The sequence below is a fragment of the Cherax quadricarinatus genome, chromosome 25, assembly GCF_038502225.1.
Source record: "Cherax quadricarinatus isolate ZL_2023a chromosome 25, ASM3850222v1, whole genome shotgun sequence".
Lineage (NCBI taxonomy): Eukaryota > Metazoa > Arthropoda > Malacostraca > Decapoda > Parastacidae > Cherax > Cherax quadricarinatus.
Genome location: NC_091316.1, coordinates 28,410,378 through 28,431,116, shown reverse-complemented (window position 1 = coordinate 28,431,116; position 20,739 = coordinate 28,410,378). Strand labels below are relative to the sequence as shown.

At 40.6% G+C, this 20,739-nt stretch overlaps 1 protein-coding gene across 1 annotated transcript in view; it reads right to left on the bottom strand.

Moving 5' to 3' along the window:
* The window catches only part of LOC128689912 (helix-loop-helix protein ngn-1-like), a 23,045-nt gene extending 7,811 nt beyond the window's left edge, over nt 1-15,234 (bottom strand). The window contains exons 1-2 of the mRNA XM_053778378.2: nt 15,144-15,234; nt 12,333-14,971 (exon numbers count right to left, since the gene is read on the bottom strand). Of these exons, the coding sequence (XP_053634353.1) occupies nt 12,391-13,131 (741 nt within the window). The 5' untranslated portion in view covers nt 13,132-14,971; nt 15,144-15,234 and the 3' untranslated portion in view covers nt 12,333-12,390. The remainder of the gene's footprint in view (nt 1-12,332; nt 14,972-15,143) is intronic.
* Between the last annotated feature and the right edge of the window lie 5,505 nt (nt 15,235-20,739).

Here is a 20,739-nt window from a genome sequence, read left to right as displayed (position 1 = left end):
TTTAATGATCAGGATGTGAGTAGTCACGTTTCTGGTGTTAGTGGTGAAGTTTGAGAATGTTGGGAAAAAACATAGAGCTGCGAGTGTGCCTTCGAATTCTCGTCTATTCACAGTGTTGTTATTGATTCATTACCACTCAATCATGGTTACAATAATATTTAAATACTGCTTGTGAAGGCTAGTATACCAAACGGGGAGTAGAATGAAATTAGTTCAGAGGCATCCATACCACTCTAACTTGATGTGAAGAATAATAGTGTACATAGGAACGGTTATTTGTAGTTTTTCTGTACATTTAAAATTTAAAGTCATTGTTACCCTTAATAATTAAAACATCTAGAAAAAGCAATGAGTTATATTCTTGGAACTCAACAGTGAAGTTTATAGAATGATCTAGGCTATTTAATTTAACAAGGAAATGGCTTATATCTACATTCTTAGGCATATGACACAAAATAGCATCAATATATTTAAACCACTTAGCACTATTAGGGAGGATTGTGTTAATTAAGCAGTCTTGTTTCAAAAAATTCCATGTATAAGTTACTAAGAACAGGTGAAAGAGGATTTCCCATTGCCATATAGTTACAGAAGGTAAGTTATTCTGGTAGGTTTCCGTGTTCAGTGTTTACAATTACCGGTGCAGATATTTGCTAGTGGTTCTCATATTTTCACTGTTTGCAGTTACAAGAGCAGAGGTACGCTACATGTGCCCTGTGTTGTCTGTGTTTGCAGTTACAAGAGCAGAGGTACGCTACATGTGCCCTGTGTTGTCTGTGTTTGCAGTTACAAGAGCAGAGGTACGCTACATGTGCCCTGTGTTGTCTGTGTTTGCAGTTACAAGAGCAGAGGTACGCTACATGTGCCCTGTGTTGTCTGTGTTTGCAGTTTCAGGAGTTGAGTTTTGTCTTCATTTGAACATAAATGATACACAACACTGACAAGGTGAAGAATTACACACGTGTGCAAAATATGGGTATTTGTATTTGTAAACATTTAGCCAACCAGTGGCTTTATCAATGCCATTTCAGGGACGTAATGTGAAGACTGTAGATCTATATACAAAGTACAAGGTTATCAGTCCTTCAGCACTGGAGTTGGTGATAAGCACCGTAGTCTTGAAGACTCTGTAGCACAGGCATGAAAAGTCGTGCTTATATACAACAGGAAGGTTAAATATTGTACAACTTAATTTCTTTGAGATGATAATGTCATTATTCATAACTTGTCCTGTTATCTTAGTTACTGGTTGTCAAAGACACTAGTCGATTGAGTGCGATATACACTCTCCTATGTGTGTGTATGTGTATTTGTATATATCTGTGTGAGTGTTTGTGTGTATGAGTTTGTATGTATCTGTGTGTGCGTGTGTGTGTGTGTGTGTGTGTGTGTGTGTGTGTGTGTGTGTGTGTGTGTGTGTGTGTGTGTGTGTGTGTGTGTGTGTGTGTGTGTGTTGTGTGTTTATGTATGTAAGAATACCATCTTGAGATTAGGAAATAAAATCTGAGCACTTTCATATTCCTTCACACATACATTCCTCTTAAGATATGTGTAAAAGCACATGAAAACTTTCAGGTTTTATTTCCCGTTTTCAAGCATTTTTACATATCTGTAATCATGCGTTTTACTGTTTTTTTTCCACACACACAGACACAGACACACAAAAACAGACAGACAAACAGGCACACACACACACACACACACACACACACACACACACACACACACACACACACACACACACACACACACACACACATACACACAGGCTGGACACGTGGTCCAGCAACTCGCTTCTAGAATTCAACCCTGCCAAATGCAAAGTCATGAAGATCGGAGAAGGGCAAAGAAGACCGCAGACAGAGTATATGCTAGGTGGCCAAAGACCTCAAACCTCGCTCAAGGAGAAAGATCTTGGGGTGACCATAGCACCGAGTATGTCTCCGGAGGCACACATCAACCAGATAACTGCTGCATCATATGGGCGCCTGGCAAACCTGAGAATAGACTTCCGATACCTTAGTAAAGAATCGTTCAAGACGCTGTACACTGTGTACATCAGACCCATACTGGAGTATGCAGCACCACTTTGGAACCCATACCTGGTCAAGCACGTCAAAAAATTAGAGAAAGTGGAAAGGTTTGCAACAAGGCTAGTTCCGGAGCTCAGGGGTATGTCCTACGAAGAAAGGTTGAGGGAACTCGGACTGACGACACTGGAGGACAGGAGAGTCAGGGAAGACATGATAACGACATACAAAATACAACGTGGAATAGATAAGGTGGACAGAGAGAGGTTGTTCCAGAGAGGGGACACAGAAACAAGGGGTCACAATTGGAACCTGAAGACTCAGACGAGTCAGAGGGATGTCAGGAAGTATTTCTTCAGCCATAGAGTCGCCAGGAAGTGGAATAGCCTAGCAAGTGATGTAGTGGAGGCAGGAACCATACATAGCTTTAAGACGAGGTATGACAAAGCTCAGGAAGCAGAGAGAGAGAGGACCTAGTAGCGATCAGTAAAGAGGCGGGGCCAGGAGCTGAGTCTCGACCCCTGCAACCACAATTAGGTGAGTACAATTAGGTGAGTACACACTAAAACACACACACACACACACACACACACACACACACACACACACACACACACACACACACACACACACACACACACACACACACACACACACACACACACACACACACACAATGCCTCTGAAGCCAGGATACAGGCCCTAGAATATGAGGTAAATGTGCTGAAGCAAGTTACAGGGCTATTACATAGAGGAGACATGACATCTAAAGCAGGTACACCCCTGTTGAATGAGGAGCCCAACAGAAAGGAATAAGACAAGACTTATGCTAAGGTCCTATCAGTCAACTAAGGGGGGAGGAGGTGGAAAAGGTGACAGGTAACAAGCAGAGTAACGACCATGCCACCAAGAGTTACAGGAGAAAATATGGGAGGCAGTGGCCATGTACAAACAGAGACTCAGAGGAAAATGCAATGGTAGGAGGAGAGGCAGAAGTCAGTGTATATTCATGAGCCTCAGGAGAGCGAAGGGAGGACACAAAATGAAAGATGGCAGAAAGAAAAACAGGATATTGAAAACATCATCAAAGAAATACGCAAGGAGGACATGACTCAGATAGTAAATTTTCAGAAAATAGGTTGGTACTTGAAGGGGAGAAATTGGCTGGTCAGACTGGTTTTCAAGACAGAAATGATGCAGAACAGGATCCTGGAAGAGAGACCACAGCTGAAGGAATCATCAACATGCAAGTGGGTGTTCCTAGGCCACGACAGAACAAGAACAGAAGGACAGCAGCTGAGAGAGAGTACACAGAAACGAAAGGGGCCAGGAAGAGAGAGAGAAGGACAGAGTCAACAGAGCATAACCAGAGTAGGGCATAGCAACAAGCACAAGCACACACAGAACCACCCTCAGAACTCCACAGCCAAATATGCTATCCCAACACAACCAACAATCCACACTCACAACCCCTATCCCACATTATGCTGTAGAATCCCACAGCACAGTGCCAGGTCCCCCACTTCCACAGACCCTCCAAAACACAGAGTTGGAGAGGAATACCAATGCTGATGGAATAACCAAAATGTGGGAAGAATGGCAAGAAAGAATCAAAGAGGCATTACCACACATCATAGCTCTCACAGAAACCAAACACTCAGGAATGATAACAGATGCCAACTTTCCAGTGGGATATCAGATCCTGAGAGAAGACAGAGGAAACATAAGGGGCGGAGGAGTGGCACTGCTCATCCCAGTCTGAGGGACATAAGGTGATAATTGCAGTAATGTACAACCCACCACAGAACTGCAGGAGGCCAAGAGAAGAATACGATGAGAGCAACAGAGCAATGGTCGACACACTAGCCGAGGTGGCCAGAAGAGCACACATGAGGGGAGCAAAGTTACTAGTTATGGGTGATTTCAATCACAAGGATTGACTGAGAAAACCTGGAGCCCCATTGGGGTTCTGAAACATGGAAAGGCAAGATGATGGATGTGGTGCTGGAAAACCTCATGCACCAACATGTTAGAGACACTTCCAGAGAGAGAAGTGAAGATGATCCAGCAAGACTGGACCTTGTATTCGCCTTGAGTAGTTCGGACATCCAGGATATCATGTATGAAAGGCCCCTAGGAGCTAGTGATCATGTGGTTCTGTGCTTCGACTACATAGTTGAGCTTCAAGTGGAGAGAGTAGCAGGAATAGGATGGGAAAAAATAAACTACAAAAGGGGGAACTACTCAGGCATGAGGACCTTCCTGCAAGACATTCAGTGGGAGAGGGAACTGACAGGAAAACCAGTACAAGAAATGATGGACTATGTGGCAACAAAATGCAAGGAGGCAGAGGAGAGGTTTGTTCCCAAGGGAAACAGAAATAATGGGAAGAACAGAACGAGTCCTTAGTTCACCCAAAGGTGTAGGAAGGCAAAAACTAGGTGTACTAGAGAATAGAAAAGGTACAGAGGACAGAGAACTCAGGAAAATAAAGAGATTAGCCGAAGAGCCAGAATCGAATATGCACAGATAAGAAGGGAGGCTCAGCGACAATATGAAAATGACATAGCATCGAAAGTCAAGTCTGACCCGAAGCTGTTGTATAGCCACAACAGGAGGAAAACAACAGTCAAGGACTAGGTAATCAGACTGAGGAAGGGTGATGGGGAGCTCACAAGAAACGACCGAGAGGTATGTGAGGAGCTCAACACGAGATTTAAAGAAGTATTTACAGATGGTCTAGATGGTCAAAGACTGCAAACCTCACTCAAGGAAAATGATCTGGGGGTAAGTATAACACCGAGCATATCTCCTGAGGCGCACATCAATCAGATAACTGCTGCAGCAAACCTACGGATAGCCTTCCGATACCTCAGTAAGGAATCGTTCAAGACTCTGTATACCAATTACGTCAGGCCCATACTGGAGTATGCAGCACCAGTTTGGAATCCACACCTGGTCAAGCACTTTAAGAAATTAGAGAAAGTGCAAAGGTTTGCAACAAGAGTAGTCCCAGAGCTAAGGGAGGTTGAGGGAAATCGGCCTGACGACACTGGAGGATAGGAGGGTCAGGGGAGACATGATAAAGACATATAAAATACTGTGCAGAGTAGACAAGGTGGACAAAGATGGGATGTTCCAGAGATGGGACACAGAAACAAGAGGTCGCAATTGGAAGTTGAAGACTCAGATGAATCAAAGGGATGTTAGGAAGTATTTCTTCAGTCATAGAGTAGTCAGGCCGTGGAATAGCCTAGAAAGTGACGTAGTGGAGGCGGGAACCATACATAGTTTTAAGGCGAGGTATGATAAAGCTCATGGAGCAGGGAGCTCTAGAGAGGACCTAGTAGCAATCAGTGAAAAGGCGGAGCCAGGAGCTATGACTCGATCCCTGCAATCACAAATAGGTGAGTACAAATAGGTGAGTACACACACCCTTCTCTATTCTATATTTGTATAATAAATTAGAAAAATATTTATTTGGTGTTTTATTAACAATTGCAAGTTTGCAACATTCAAAATTTTACTCACTTTATCAGGCAGGCCCTACTACAGTCTGTCTTCACATATTAGCAATAGATCGAAAACTATCACAATTCCATTTATATGGGCTCATTTCCCTTACACTGAGAAACTCTGTCCACTCTAGGGAATTCATTTCGAAATTCGATTTTTTCCTATGAGTGTCCAATTAAGGTTTAAACGACATGGGCCTTACACAGATGATAGAAATGAGTGATATACTAGTCTCAATATGACTAAGTGTTTAGTGAGCCATTAATCAGAATAAGGGTCGACAATCTAAATTATTTTTTTATGACCGAAACTCAAAATTTTAATAATTCAAGAATTTCTGATATAATACTCCCTCCACAGAGCTTTGAAAAAACAAAAAACTACATGGCCACGCACTCTGTCCCAGGTCCAGACTCGTGGAACTCTGTGTTCATCAAGAACTGCAAAAAACTCTTTTCAAGTGCACTAACTATTCAATGAAGGAGCATGGACACAGGAGTCATCCCACAGTCGCTAAAAACAACAGACATAGCCCCTCTCCACAAGCGTGGTGGTAAAGCAATTGCAAAGAATTACTGACCGACTGCACTAACCCCGCACGCCTCATAAAAGTCTTTGAAAGGGTTCTAAGAAGCAAGATCGCCAACCACTTTGATACACATCAGCTGCACAGCCAGGGAGAGCAAGGATTTAGAGGAGGTCGCTCCTGTCTCTCCCAACTACTGGACCACTATGGCATAGTCTTGGATGCACTGGAAGACAAACAAAATGCAGATAGTGAGTACACAGTCTTTGTGAAATCCTTCGACAAATACGACCATGGTGTAATATTACACAAAATTCGTGATAAAGGAATACAGGAAAAGTCGTTAGATGGATATATGACTTCCTAATAAATTGGACACAAAGAGTAATAATTAACAGAGAAAACTCAGAGGAGGCTACAGTGAAAAGCTCTGCTCCACAAGGTACAGTACTCGTCCCCATCCTCTTACTCATCTATGACATAGACAACACCGTATTTTCCTTTGCTGAGTATAAGAGAGTTTGCACGACAGTGTCATCCATCAAGGACACTACAAATGTCCAAACGGATATTAACCAAGTCTTTAAATGGACGTCAGAAAAAAATGTGAAGTTTATTGAAGACAAATTTCAATTACTCCTCTAATTAAAAGTCGAGGAAACAAAAACTGTATGAGAGTATAAAACGAATTCCAACCACACAATAGAGGGAAAAATGTGAAGGACTTGGAAGTGATAATGTCAGAGAATCTCACTTTCAAAAATCACAACAATGAATCTACCACATCTGCTAGGAAAATGATAAGATGGATAATGAGAACATTCAGAACTAGAGATGCCAACCAACGATGGTTCTCTTCAAACCACTTGTTCTCTCTATGCTGGAATGTTGCTGTACACTAACGGCCCTTTTCAAGGCAGGCGAAATTGAAGACATAGAGAATATACATTAAACTTTCACTGCATGTATAAGTACCATAAAACACCTAAATTACTGGAAACGGTTGAAGGCCTTTGACTTGTACTCCTTGGAACGCAGGCGAGAAAGATGCATAATAATATACACTTCGAAAATTCTAGATGGATTAGTCCCAAATCTACACATAGAAATCACTCGCTACGAAAGCAAAAGACTCTGCAGGCGGTGCAGAAACCCTCTCCAGGTAATGAAAAGCAGGGTCGCCATGAGTACGCTAAGAGACAACACAATAAGTGTCATGGGTCGAAGACGTTTGAACTGCTTCCCAGCATACATAAGGGGGATTACGAATAAACCCCTGGCTATCTTCAATAGGGAATGGACAGACACCTAAAGTCAGTAACAGACCAGCCGTACTATGGTTCTTACCTCGGTCTGCGTGCGGCTAGCAGTAACAGCCTGGTTGATCAGGCCTTGATCCCTGTCGAGGTCTGGTCATAGACCTGGCCGCGGGGGCGTAGACGGTCGGAATTCTCTCCATGTATACTCCAAGGCTCAGTGATTTCCTTCACTTACTATGGCACTATATCAACGAAGTCAGTGGTTATACTTGGAGGGAGTTTCGGGGCTCATTATCCCAAGCTGCCAGATCTATTACCAGGCCTCACGGTGGATCAGGGACTGATCAACCAGGCTATTATTGCTGGCGACAAGCAAACTAACGTACGAACCACAGAGCAGCTAGTCAGGTTCCGAATTTAGATATTTGTTGAGTTTCCTCTTGAAGACGACCGGAGATCTATTGGTAATTCCCCTTACGAATAATGAGAGGCTATTGAACAGCCTTGAGCCCCTGACACTTATTGTGTTTTCTCTCAGCACATTTACTTTTCTCTCGGGAGATGTTTTATAGGAAGTGATTTCTGTGTGCAGATTTGGGACCAGTTCCTCTAGGATTTTCCACATGATGTACTTTTCTCTCCTGTGATTCAAGGGTCTAGGCCCTTCAAGCGTTCCCAGTAACCGAGGTACTTTACTGAACTTATATGTTCAGTGAAGGTCTTATGTACATTTACTAGATCTGCAGTTTCGCCTGCCTTGACAGGGGCTGGTAATGTTCAGCAGTATTCCAGTTTAGATAACACAAGTAACTTAAAGAGGATCATCATTGGATTGGTATACCTGGTTTTGAAGGTTCTCACTATCCTTCCTATCATAGTTCTTGCAGATGTGATAATGACACTATTGTGATTCTTGAAAATGGGATTCTCTGACATTATCATTCTTTCTAAGTTCTTTATATTAGTTATTGACTCTATTGTGTAGTTTGAATTTGAAGGCAGAATATGGTTAGAGTCAAGAAAGTTTTTAGTTCATTTCACTTATTATATCACAATGTCAACGGAGTCAGTGGTTTCCTTCACTCATCATGAAACCTTTCTTAATAGCTTCTCAGATGTCATTGGCAATAATTCGGACATTTTTTTTTTAAGAAACGAATGCCTTCTGGAGCGGTTCCTTGATGCTGGAGAAGGGTTCTTGATCCTGGAATTGGAACTATTCTTTCTCTTCATTTCTTAGATCAAGCGTGATTAACTTCCACCCTCCAGGAGCTATATCATCCATGTGAGTTTAGCATAACCCCTTGATATACTTATACTACTACTACTACTAATGCTACTACTACTACTTTTACTACTACTACTACTATTAATACTGAAGCTGCAAGTACTACTACTACTACAACTAATAATTAGAACACAAATAATAACAACAAAAAAAAAAAAATAATAATAATAATAATAATAATAATAATAATAAAATAATGATGATGATGATGATGATGATGATGATAATAATAATAATAATAATAATAATAATAATAATAATAATAATAATAATAATAATAATAATAATAATAATAATAATAATAATAATAATAACAATAATAATAATAATAATTCTCCATGGGGAAGTGGAGCAGAATTCTTCCTCCGTAAGCTATGCGTGTTGTAAGAGGCGACTAAAATGCCAGGAGCAAGGGGCTAGTAACCCCTTCTCCTGTATATATTACTAAATGTGAAAGGAGAAACTTTTGTTTTTCCTTTTGGGCCACCCCGCCTTGGTGGGATACGGCTGGTGTGTTGAAAGAAAGAATAATAATAATGGTGACAATAATAATAATAATGGTGATAATACAAATAATAATAGTAATAATAATAATAATAATAATAATAATAATAATAATAATAATAATAATAATAATAATATATTAATAATAATAATAATTAATTAATTAATTAGAGACAAATGTTGTGAATAATGTAGAATAGAATCCACCATTTCTTTCCTTGGATCAAATGTGATTACCTTTCTCAGATGTTTTATAACCCTCATGGGATTAGCGCTTTCCCAAGCACATAATGATAGCTGAACTCACGAAGTAAATGGCTGAGAGACAACGCTGATTCACCTCCCCCTGGTTCAGAAAGCAAGCTGGTCCACTACTCCTGTTTCAGAGACCAAACAGTTCCCATCTCTCCTAAATCAGAAATCAGTCAGGTCAAGTCAGGGAACGGGTGGGATTTGAACCCATGGTAAGTGAATCCTAAAACTCACAGGCCAGTGCGTTATCCACTTGCGATTAGTGTACAGTATTGTTATTATACGATATCGTGAACCAACTTCAAAAGTTAAACTGATGCACCGTTCCTCTTTCAGAGAACAAATGGGTTCCCCTCTCCTGTTTAGGAGAGCAAACCAGTTCCCCTCTCCTCATTAGGAGAGCAAGCAGGTTTCCTTTCTCCTGTTTAGGAGAGCAAACAGGTTCCCCTTTCATGTTTAGGAGAGAAGACAGTACCATCTCATCGATTCCTGAGAATTCTTCTTTCAAAAAACCGGCCATATACCATCGAACAGGTTGGCCAAAAAAGAAAAACAAAAGTTTCTTTTCTTTTTAACTTTAGTAATGTATACAGGAAAATGGGTTACTAGCCACTTGCTTCCGTCATGTTAGTCGCCTCTTGCCACACACATGGCTTACGGATGAAGAATTCTTTTCCAATACATTGTGGAGATAAGAGAGAATAAACAAGAATAAGAATAAGAACTAGTAAAAAATTGGAAGGTAACCAAGAGGGCTCTGTATATATATATATATATACATATATATATATATATATATATATATACATATATATATATATATATATATATATATATATATATATATATATATATATATATATATATATATATATATATATATATATATATATATGCAATAAGATCACAGTAAACAGGTGATTTTAAAATATGCAAAACAACCATTGTATAAGAGTAGTGAAATTCCAAGCGCTTTCGTGACTACTCACATTGTCAAGGAACTATGAAAGTAATACATCAAAGGAAGGCAATTAAAGGGCTTAGACTGTGAGGTGTGATCTAAGCCCTTTAATTGCCTTCCTTTGATGTATTACTTTCATAGTTCCTTGACAATGTGAGTAGTCACGAAAGCGCTTGGAATTTCACTACTCTTTCACAGTGCTTGTTTTGCATATATATATATATATATATATATATATATATATATATATATATATATATATATATATATATATATATATATATATATATATATATGTCGTGCCGAATATGTAAAACTGGTCAATTAGCAAGAACTCATTTAAAATTAAGTCCTTTCAGAAATTTTATTTTATACGTTTAAAGATATATTTTTTTCATTAATGTTAATGTAAAAAAAAATTAATTTTGCACCAAAATAATCTTAGAAAACTTACCTAACCTTATTATAACAAGAACAATTTATTTTAGCCTAACCCAACTAAATATATTTTAGATTTGTTTACAGTAATTTAATACTAAACAAACACAGTGAAATATATTTTTTATCGCTAGGTTCAGAATGATTTGGCGAAATTATTGCATACACAAATTTTCACTTGTCCTATATGGCAAGATGAGCGTTGCTATTTAAGCCAAGATCGCAAGTTCTGCCTATTCGGCACGACATATATATATATATATATATATATATATATATATATATATATATATATATATATATATATATATATATATATATATATATATATATATATATATATATATATATATATATATATATATATATATATATATATATGCATGTGTAGTGTGACCTAAGTGTAAGTAGAAGTAGCAAGATGTTCCTGAAATCTTGCATGTTTTTGAGACAGTAAAAAAGACACCAGAAATCCTACCATCATGTACAACAATTACAGGCTTCCGTTTTACACTCACCTGGGCAGTACAGTAGTACCTCCCTGGGCGGCTGCTGTCCACCAACCTACTTACTAGATTCACGAGAATATCCTTATTTAAATAACCTCTTTTTTGACCATCAATTTAGGCGTTTTAATTGGTTTTGATCCGTTGTTTGACTATTTATTGGATTAAGTTGTTGACTAATTAACTAAATGGCTCACTAACTAATTTGCTGATTGTTCCTGTGACTCAATGTACGACTGATGATAAACTGAACGATAACATTATTATTTTAATGGATTAACTGATTCATTCTTTTTGGATGACTTGTTGAAATATTTTCTCTTTAGTTGATTTTATTTATTGATTACCCCTATGTATCTATATATTTCTTTGCCAGATAATTCATAAACAAGTTCATTGTTTAAGTGAGAGACAGATTCATTGGTTTATGAAAGTGTTGGTCATGTCTGAAAGATAATGATCAATTGATCAGTTTACATATTTTGGGTTGATCTATATACTCTTTTCATTTTTCCTTTCACTTTGTTGGTTTTTAAATTTATTGAGTGATATTCAACGTTATTTCTCAATTTACTGATGCATAAACTGAATAATTAATTTATACATAATTGGTTAACGAGCTGACTGGGTGACATATCGTTGTCTGATGCTCACTTAGCCTACATAGCACTTAAAGATTTGTGGGCTCTAGTGCAGTATTAACTTTGTGTGCGTGTGTGTGTGTGTGTGTGTGTGTGTGTGTGTGTGTGTGTGTGTGTGTGTGTGTGTGTGTGTGTGTGTGTGTGTGTGTGTGTGTGTGTGACAGAGCCGATGATAGTGCATCGTGAAGGCTGTTAATACAATTGTACTTTTAAACTATAGCGCACGCAAAATGTAGTGAGAGAGGATGAGAGAGAGAGAGAGAGAGAGAGAGAGAGGGAGAGAGAGAGAGAGAGAGAGAGAGAGAGAGAGAGAGAGAGAGAGAGAGAGAGAGAGAGAGAGAGAGAGAGAGAGAGAGAGAGAGAGAGAGAGAGAGAAAGAGAGAGAGAATGTTAAAAACACGTGAGTGTTACCTGGCAGGTGCGTGTGTTGAAGGCATCTCACTACCATATGATTTATGTTGCACTTCTCCTAGGATCCCAGCAGCAACGCCTCCCCTTCAGGTGGCAGCATTAGAGCGAAGGGGTCAGCCTCAGGCAGTGCCGGAATGTCGTCGAAGGCGTCGAGGTTGTCCTCGAAGACACAGCAGGAATCGTCGGAGAGAAGCTCACTCAGATCGCTGTCTGTGCTCAGAGAACAGCTGATAGGTGAGAATATCGAAGTAGGGAGAGGCGAGGTACTGTGAAACATCTCTGGCCTCTGAAGTTTGGATTGATTTGGAGTTGGCCTGAGTTCAGAACTTTCCAAGGCAACATCAAAGTGCAGCTCTTCGAAGAAGGTGATGTCCCCCGGGTGTCCGTCCTGCAGGATGCGTGACAAGGCTCTGATGTAGCTGACAGCGAGCCTCAGTGTCGTAATCTTGGTCATGGCTGCTGCCGCTTCGCGGCTACAAATGTCTGGCAAAATACGTCGAAGAGACTCAAAGGCGTCATTAATCTCCTTCATGCGATGCCGCTCGCGGGCGTTGGCAGTCTTTCTGCGGTACTTTGACAACGGCGGAGGCCTCGATTTTGAAGATTTTGAGTTCTTTTGTTGCAGACCTTCTCGATTTCTGTCTAATTGCAATCTCCTGACGACAGATCGAGGACGCAAACTGTACTCCACTGTTCTCAACGGTATCCTTCGCTCAATACACGTCTTGTTATTATTGTTTGTGTCTGAACACTGCGGCACCTTACTGCTTTGTCCAAGCAAAGGAATGAGCTTATCCATGACTGTCTTTATCACTGATCATGATTGTTATTATAATTATTATTATTATTATTATTATTATTATTATTATTATTATTATTATTATTTGTCGATGTCATACAACTCTTAAGACTTTTCACCATAAACCAAAAGGAACTATTATTGCAGGCCATTTGATAATTATTTCAATGAAGACCGAAGTAAACGTTATTTTTCCATCAGACAAATGTTCAAAATGAATTTAACGAGAAAGGTTTTCCTCATGTATATATGTATATATTACTAAGCCTCTACATGCCTCACTTAGCTGCGAGATTCCTCGCACAAAATTTAAGAAGCTTAAGAAAACAAAATCTCGCACATTTATCAGAAATTATTTGGACAAGACATGCAATAAAATTTTTATGAGTTTCACTGATGGCAACTCATTCAGGTTTTTGTTTTTCAAAACTCATTTGAAACAGTTATGCTTCATAAAGTTATTCCCACACTTTGCTCTGAGGTATTTACAAAACAAACACTTGTCAAAGAGAACGATTCGTGTCTGCACAGCCAGTCTGATGTGTTGTCTAGCACAGAGTAACATTACGGATGTCAGCCACACTAACATACGGAAAACTACAAGGACAAGGGTTTTCTTTTTCCTTTTTTTTGTTTTTTTTTTTTTGCTTAAAACCGTCAGTTCATTTTCTTAATAGATGCGTTTCATTACGAACAATGTACATTCAAACCATCTTATACACAGTAGCGAACAGTTTTACGAAGTCTCAGTTATTCATTTATATGTTCAGAATTCATGGTTCATTAGGAATAACAGTCTGAGTTGCATTTCAGTTCAGAATCACTTACTCTTTGTGAAAACAAACATTTCAAGATATAGTGAAGCTAAATTCAAACGGCTCAAAGTCGCAAGCCGCCTCACTCAAAAAATATACTCTCAGAGACACAAGCCACAACACTCTGGAATGTGTACTCGGATCAGGATTTTTCAGTTTTTACTTTTTCTTCCTAGGTGTTGTGTCAGTAAATAGTTATCTCAGAGTCATCATGTCTAACTAGGTTTTCGTTTTGTAAATTATGTTACCTTTAAAGCCTGCCCTCAGCATGAGGGTTATTAGGGCTGCCTGACGCCTTTATACTTCCAGCCATTCGATGACATAAGGAATAAAATACATTTTCATTGTATACTATACTAGTTGTACAGCTCTCGGTGTATAACATACTTGCTGTAATTTGAGTTTTTCCGCTTACATTATTACATAACTCAGACGAAGACATCGAGAAAGGCTTCACTCAGTAATTTATTGGTCACGTTTTCTATTGGTCATTTGTTGTATCCACACATTATGTGAGGAGCTCTTTGAAACCTCCCAGACAATCATTAACGTCTTATTTCCCTTGGATTGAAGAACGCCGGCCGGAGTTTCTTCTGGAGTAACAAGTGCTGCGGATCCAGGCCACAGCGCCGGCCGGAGTTTCTTCTGGAGTAACAAGTGCTTAGGATCCAGGCAACAGCGCCGGCCGGAGTTTCTTCTGGAGTAACAAGTGCTTAGGATCCAGGCAACAGCGCCGGCCGGAGTTTCTTCTGGAGTAACAAGTGCTTAGGATCCAGGCAACAGCGCCGGCCGGAGTTTCTTCTGGAGTAACAAGTGATGAGGATCCTGATCAAAGGTATAATCAACTATCGGTTAAGTTATGTCAACTTGTATATTATTTTCTTTGCACTAAATCCAGTATGACTTTCTATTCACTAAATATCTTTTTAGTTAAAGTTTATAACAGACTGAAAGTTCTTGCCTTACATCATTTTTTATTTATTTTATTGATTTTTCTACTGAGTTGCAATTCACGTCGTAACGATCTGACAGAGAGAAATATATTTTTATTAAATAAATTCACAAATGCGATTTTGTAAAAAATCATTAAAATATATAGTTCGTATATAAAACTCACACCTAGCATTGATATTATTATATTTCAACTGCTAAACCGTAGACAAGATATAAAATACAAATGTCAGTCTTATGTTTTACCTGATTTCAATGCGTGGCAGGAAGTAATCCAAGGCGAGCTGTGGGAGAGAGACGAGAAACTGCTCTCCCCACGAGCACCGCAGCAACACTGGTCTCCCACCTACCCATCTCCGTCAAGACACCTGTAAGCCAGCCCACAGGTGTGACGTCATTGTTGTGACGTCACATTAAAATGCGCCTTTTATTTAGAGCCAGTCAACAGTTAAATCATTTAAAATAAACAACGATTGAACCAAAATTCACTATTAACACCAAAAGGTGTATATCTCTCTGTACATACAATGTGAGTTTAAATTAATCCATGTTTTAGAAATAAAATAATTCTTGGCTAGAAGTGTACAGTAGAATTACAATGTAATTCTCCTCTTGCAGCCGATAAGCCTAAATTCTAAGAACTGACCCAGAAATATAACTGCAAAGAAGCAATAACATTAAGGAACAAACAAAATTAAAAATTATTTCAAATATATTTACAATATTAACATTTCATAATAATACAACGCTAACCACACACCCACACACACATGCACACACACACACACACACACACACACACACACACACACACACACACACACACACACACACACACACACACACACACACACACACACACACACACACACACACAAGCACACACACACACACACACACAAGCACACACACACACACACACACACACACACACACACACACACACACACACACACACACACACACACACTCACACACACACACTCACGCACACACACACGCACACACACACACACACACACACACACACACACACACACACACACACACGCACACACACACACACACACACACACACACACACACACACACACGCACACACGCGCACACACACATACACTCACAAACACACACATAGCTTTAAAAAGTGGTATGATAATGCTCACGGAACAGGGAGGGAGTACCTAGCAGCGACCAGTGAAGAGGCGGGACAAGGAGCTATGAATCGACCATTGCAACCACAACTAGGTGGGAACACACACACAACTACAAGAAATACAACTGGGGACTACGCGGGAATGAAGAACTTCCTGAACGGCGTTCAGTGGGACAAGGAACTGGCAGGGAAGTCAGTTAATGAGATGATGGAATATGTGACAACAATATGCAAGGAGGCTGAGGAGAGGTTTGTACCCAAGGGAAACAGGAATAATGATAAAGCCAGGATGAGCCCATTGTTCACCCAAAGGTGCAGGGAGACCAAAACCAATGTGCTAGGGAATGGAAGAAGTATAGAAAGCAAAGGACCCAGAAGAATAAGGAGAGCAGTCGTAGAGCCAGAAATGATTATGCACAGGTAAGAGGGAAGCCCAACGACAATAAGAAAATGACATAGCAGCGATTGCCAAATCTGATCCAAAGCTGTTGTACAGCACATTAGGAGGAAAACAACAGTCAAGGACAAGGCAAGCAGGCTAAGGAAGGAAGGAGGAGAGATCATAAGAAACGACTGCGATGTGAGGAACTCAACATGAGATTCAAAGAAGTGCTCACAGAAGAGACAGAAGGGACTCCAGAAGGATGGAGTGGTGAGGTACACCATCAAGTGTTGGACACAATACATACAACCGAGGAAGAAGTAAAGAGGCTTCTGAGCGAGCTAGACACCTCAAAGGAGAGGGGGGCCGAATAACATCTCTCCATGGATCCTGAGAGAGGGGGCAGAGGCGCTATGTGTACCTCTAACAACAATATTCAACACATCTGTCGAAACAAGGAGATTATCTGATATATGGAAGACAACAAATGTAGTCCCAATTAAAAAAAAAAGGGACAGACAAGAGGCACAAAGCTATAGACCAGTGTCACTGACATGTATAGTATGCAAAGTCTTGGAGAAGATTATCAGGAGAAGAGTGGTGGAAAACCTAGAAAGAAATGAGCTCACCAACAACAGCCAACACGGCTTCAGGGACAGGAAATCCTGTGTCACAAACCTACTGGAGTTCTATGACAGGGTGACAGCAGTAAGACAAGAGGGAGAGGGGTGGGTAGATTGCATTTTCTTGGACTGTAAGAACGCGTTTGACACAGTTCCACACACGAGATTAGTGCAAAAACTAGAGGACCAGGCAGGGATAAAAGGGAAGGCACTATAATGGATCAGGGAATAGCTGTCAGGAAGACAGCAACGAATCATGGTATGCGGCGAGGTGTCATAGTGGGCACCAGTCAGGAGTGGGGTTCCACAGGGGTCAGTCCTAGGACCGGTGCTGTTTCTGGTATTTGTGAACGACATGACAAGGAATAGACTCCGAGGTGTCCCTGTTTGCAGATGTTGTGAAGTTGATGAGAAGAATTCAGTCGGACGAGGACCAGGAAGAACTACAAAGGGATCTGGACGGGCTGCAGGCCTGGTCCAGCAATTGGATCCTGTAGTTCAACCCCAACAAGTGCAAAGCCATGAAGGGCTAAGAACACCGCAGACGGAGTACAGTCTAGGGGGCCAGAGACTGCAAACCTACAAACAAATCTTGGGGTGAGTATAACACCAGGCACATCTCCTGAGGCGCACATCAACCAAATAACTACAGCAGTATATGGGCACCTAGCAATCAAAGAACAGCATTCCTCTATCTTAATAAGGAATCGTTCAAAACCCTGTAAACTGTGTACGTTAGGCCCTTACTGGAGTATGAGGCACCAGTTTGGAACCCACACCTAGCCAAACACTTAAAGAAACTAGAGAAAGTGCAAAGGTTTGCAACAAGACTAGTCCCAGAGCTAAGGGGTATGTCCTACGAAGAGAGGTTAAGGGAAATCAACCTGACGACACCGGAGTACAGGAGAGATAGGGGGAACATGATAACGACATATAAAATACTGAGAGGAATTGACAAGGTGGACAGAGAGAGAATGTTCCAGAGATAAGAATATAAGAACATAAGAAAGAAGGAACACTGCAGCAGGCCTACTGGCCAATGCGAGGCACGCCCAAGTCTCCTACCGGCCAATGCACCCAACCTAGTCAGGTCAGGTCACATTAACTTAAGGAAGGAACACTGCAACTGACCTAGTAGCACAAGCTAATCAGGTCCAACTCACCCCCAACCACACCCACTCATGTATTTATCTCACCTATTTTTAAAACTACACAACGTTTTAGCCTCTATAACTGTACTTGGGAGTTTGTTCCACTCATCCACAACTCTATTACCAAACCAGTGCTTTCCTATATCCTTCCTGAATCTGAATTTTTCCATCTTAAAACCATTGCTGCGAGTCTTGTCTAGGCTAGATATTTTCAGCACGCTATTTACATCCCCTTTATTTATTCCTGTCTTCCACTTATACATCTCAATCATATCCCCCCTAATTCTACGCCTTTCTAGAGAGTGCAGATTCAGGGCCCACAGTCTATCCTCACAGGGAAGGTTTCTGATACATGGGATCAACTTTGTCATCCTCCTTTGTACGTTTTCTAGAGCATTTATATCCATTCTGTAACACGGTGACCAAAACTGTGCAGCATAATCTAAATGAGGCCTAACCAAAGATATATAGAGTTGTAGAACAACCTGAGGACTCCTATTATTTATGCTTCTTGATATGAAGCCAAGGATTCTCTTAGCTTTATTGCGAACACTTATGCACTGTTGTCTTTGTTTCCGATTACTGCTAATCAGAATTCCTAAATCTTTTTCGCAATCCGTAATATTAAGATCTACATTATTTAGTTTATATGTGGCATGGTTATTGTCATGTCCAACATTTGGAACTTTGCATTTGTCAATATTAAACTGTATCTGCCACTTCTGCGACCACTGCATCAGTCTATTCAAATCTTCCTGGAGTGCTCTAAGTCCTCGTCAGAATGAATTGGACGGCATATTTTGGTGTCATCGGCAAACTTGCTTATGTCTCTCTTTATGCTCTGATCTATGTCGTTTATGTAGATTGTGAACAACAGGGAGCCCAGCACTGACCCCTGTGGAACACCCCTCGTCACGCTTCCCCACTCTGATTTCTCCCCATTTATGCAAACTCTCTGCTGCCTATTTGTCAACCATGCCTCTATCCAGGAAAAATTTTCTCCTCCTATTCCATGTGCCTTAATTTTCCTCAATAATCTCTGATGTGGGACCCCTGTCAAAAGCCTTACTGAAGTCCATATACACAATATCACAGCAACAAGGGGACAGAGTTGGAAGATGAAGATTCAGATGAATCACAGGGATGTTAGGAAGTATTTCTTCAGTCCCAGGGTAGCCAGGAAGTGGAATAGTTAGGGAAGTTATGTAGTGGAGGTAGGATCCATTCATAGCTTTAAGCAGAGGTATCACAAAGCTCATAGTGCAGGGAGAGTGACCCAGTAGCGGCCAGTGAAGAGGCAGGGCCAGAAGCTACGACTTGACCCCTGAAACCACAAGTAGATGAGTAATACTAGGTGAGTACACACACACATACACACACACACACACACACACACGCACACACACTTACCTGGAGCCACATGGAAGCCCAGAAATGTGGAGGGTTAAGATAATGTAATTTGTACTGGGAAACCTCATGTATCAACACGTTAGTGAAACTACCAGAGAGAGAGAGCAGAGAGGAAGAACCAGCAAGACTGGACCGAGTATTCAGCTTGAGTAGTGCAAATATTGAGGACATCTCATATGTACGGTCCCTCGGAGCTAGTGATCACAGAGTTCTAAGATCGAATATATAATAGAGTTACATGTGGAGAAGGAGGCAGGAAGAGCAGGACGAATGAAGCCAAACTACAATAGAGGGAACTGCACAGGCAGAAGGAATTTGTTTTACGAGGTTCAGTGGGACAGGGAATTGGCAGATAAATCAGTAAATGAGATGATGGAAAATGTGACAATATAAAGGGAAGCGGACAACAGAAATGATGAGAACGCCAGGACGAGCCTTTGGTTTAACCAAAGGTGTAGAGAGGCTAAAACCAAGTGCTCTAGAGAATAGAAGAAGTATAGAAGGCAAAGGACCCAGGAAAATAAGGAGAGTAGTCGACGAGCCAGAATGAATATGCACAGGTAAGTAGGGAGGCCCAACGACAATACGAATATGACATAGCAGCGATAGCAGTAAACCAGGTAATCAGGCTGAGGAAGGGAGGTGGGGAATTTACAAGAAAGGTCCTTGAAGTATATGAGGAGCTCGACGAGAAATTCTAAGAATTATGCATAGGGGAGACAGAAGGAACTCCAGAAAGACGGAGAGGTGGGGTACACCTTCAAGCGCTGGACACAATACATAAAACAGAGAAGGTGAAGAGGCTGCTAAGTGAACTAGATATCTCAAAGGCGATGGGACCGGATAACATCTCTCTGCAGGTCCTGAGAGAGGGAGCAGAGGCGCTCTTCAACATTCTTCAGCACATCTATCGAAACAGGGCGACTACCTGAGGTATGTAAAACAGCAAATGAAGTCCCAATTTTTAGAAAAGGAGAGAGACACGCAGCATTAAACTACAGACTAGTGTCACTGACGCATTGTATGCAAAGTCATAAAGAAGAATATCACGAGAAGAGTGCTGGACCACCTAGAAAGGAATGAGCTTATAAACAACAACAAGCACGGATCCAGAGATGGG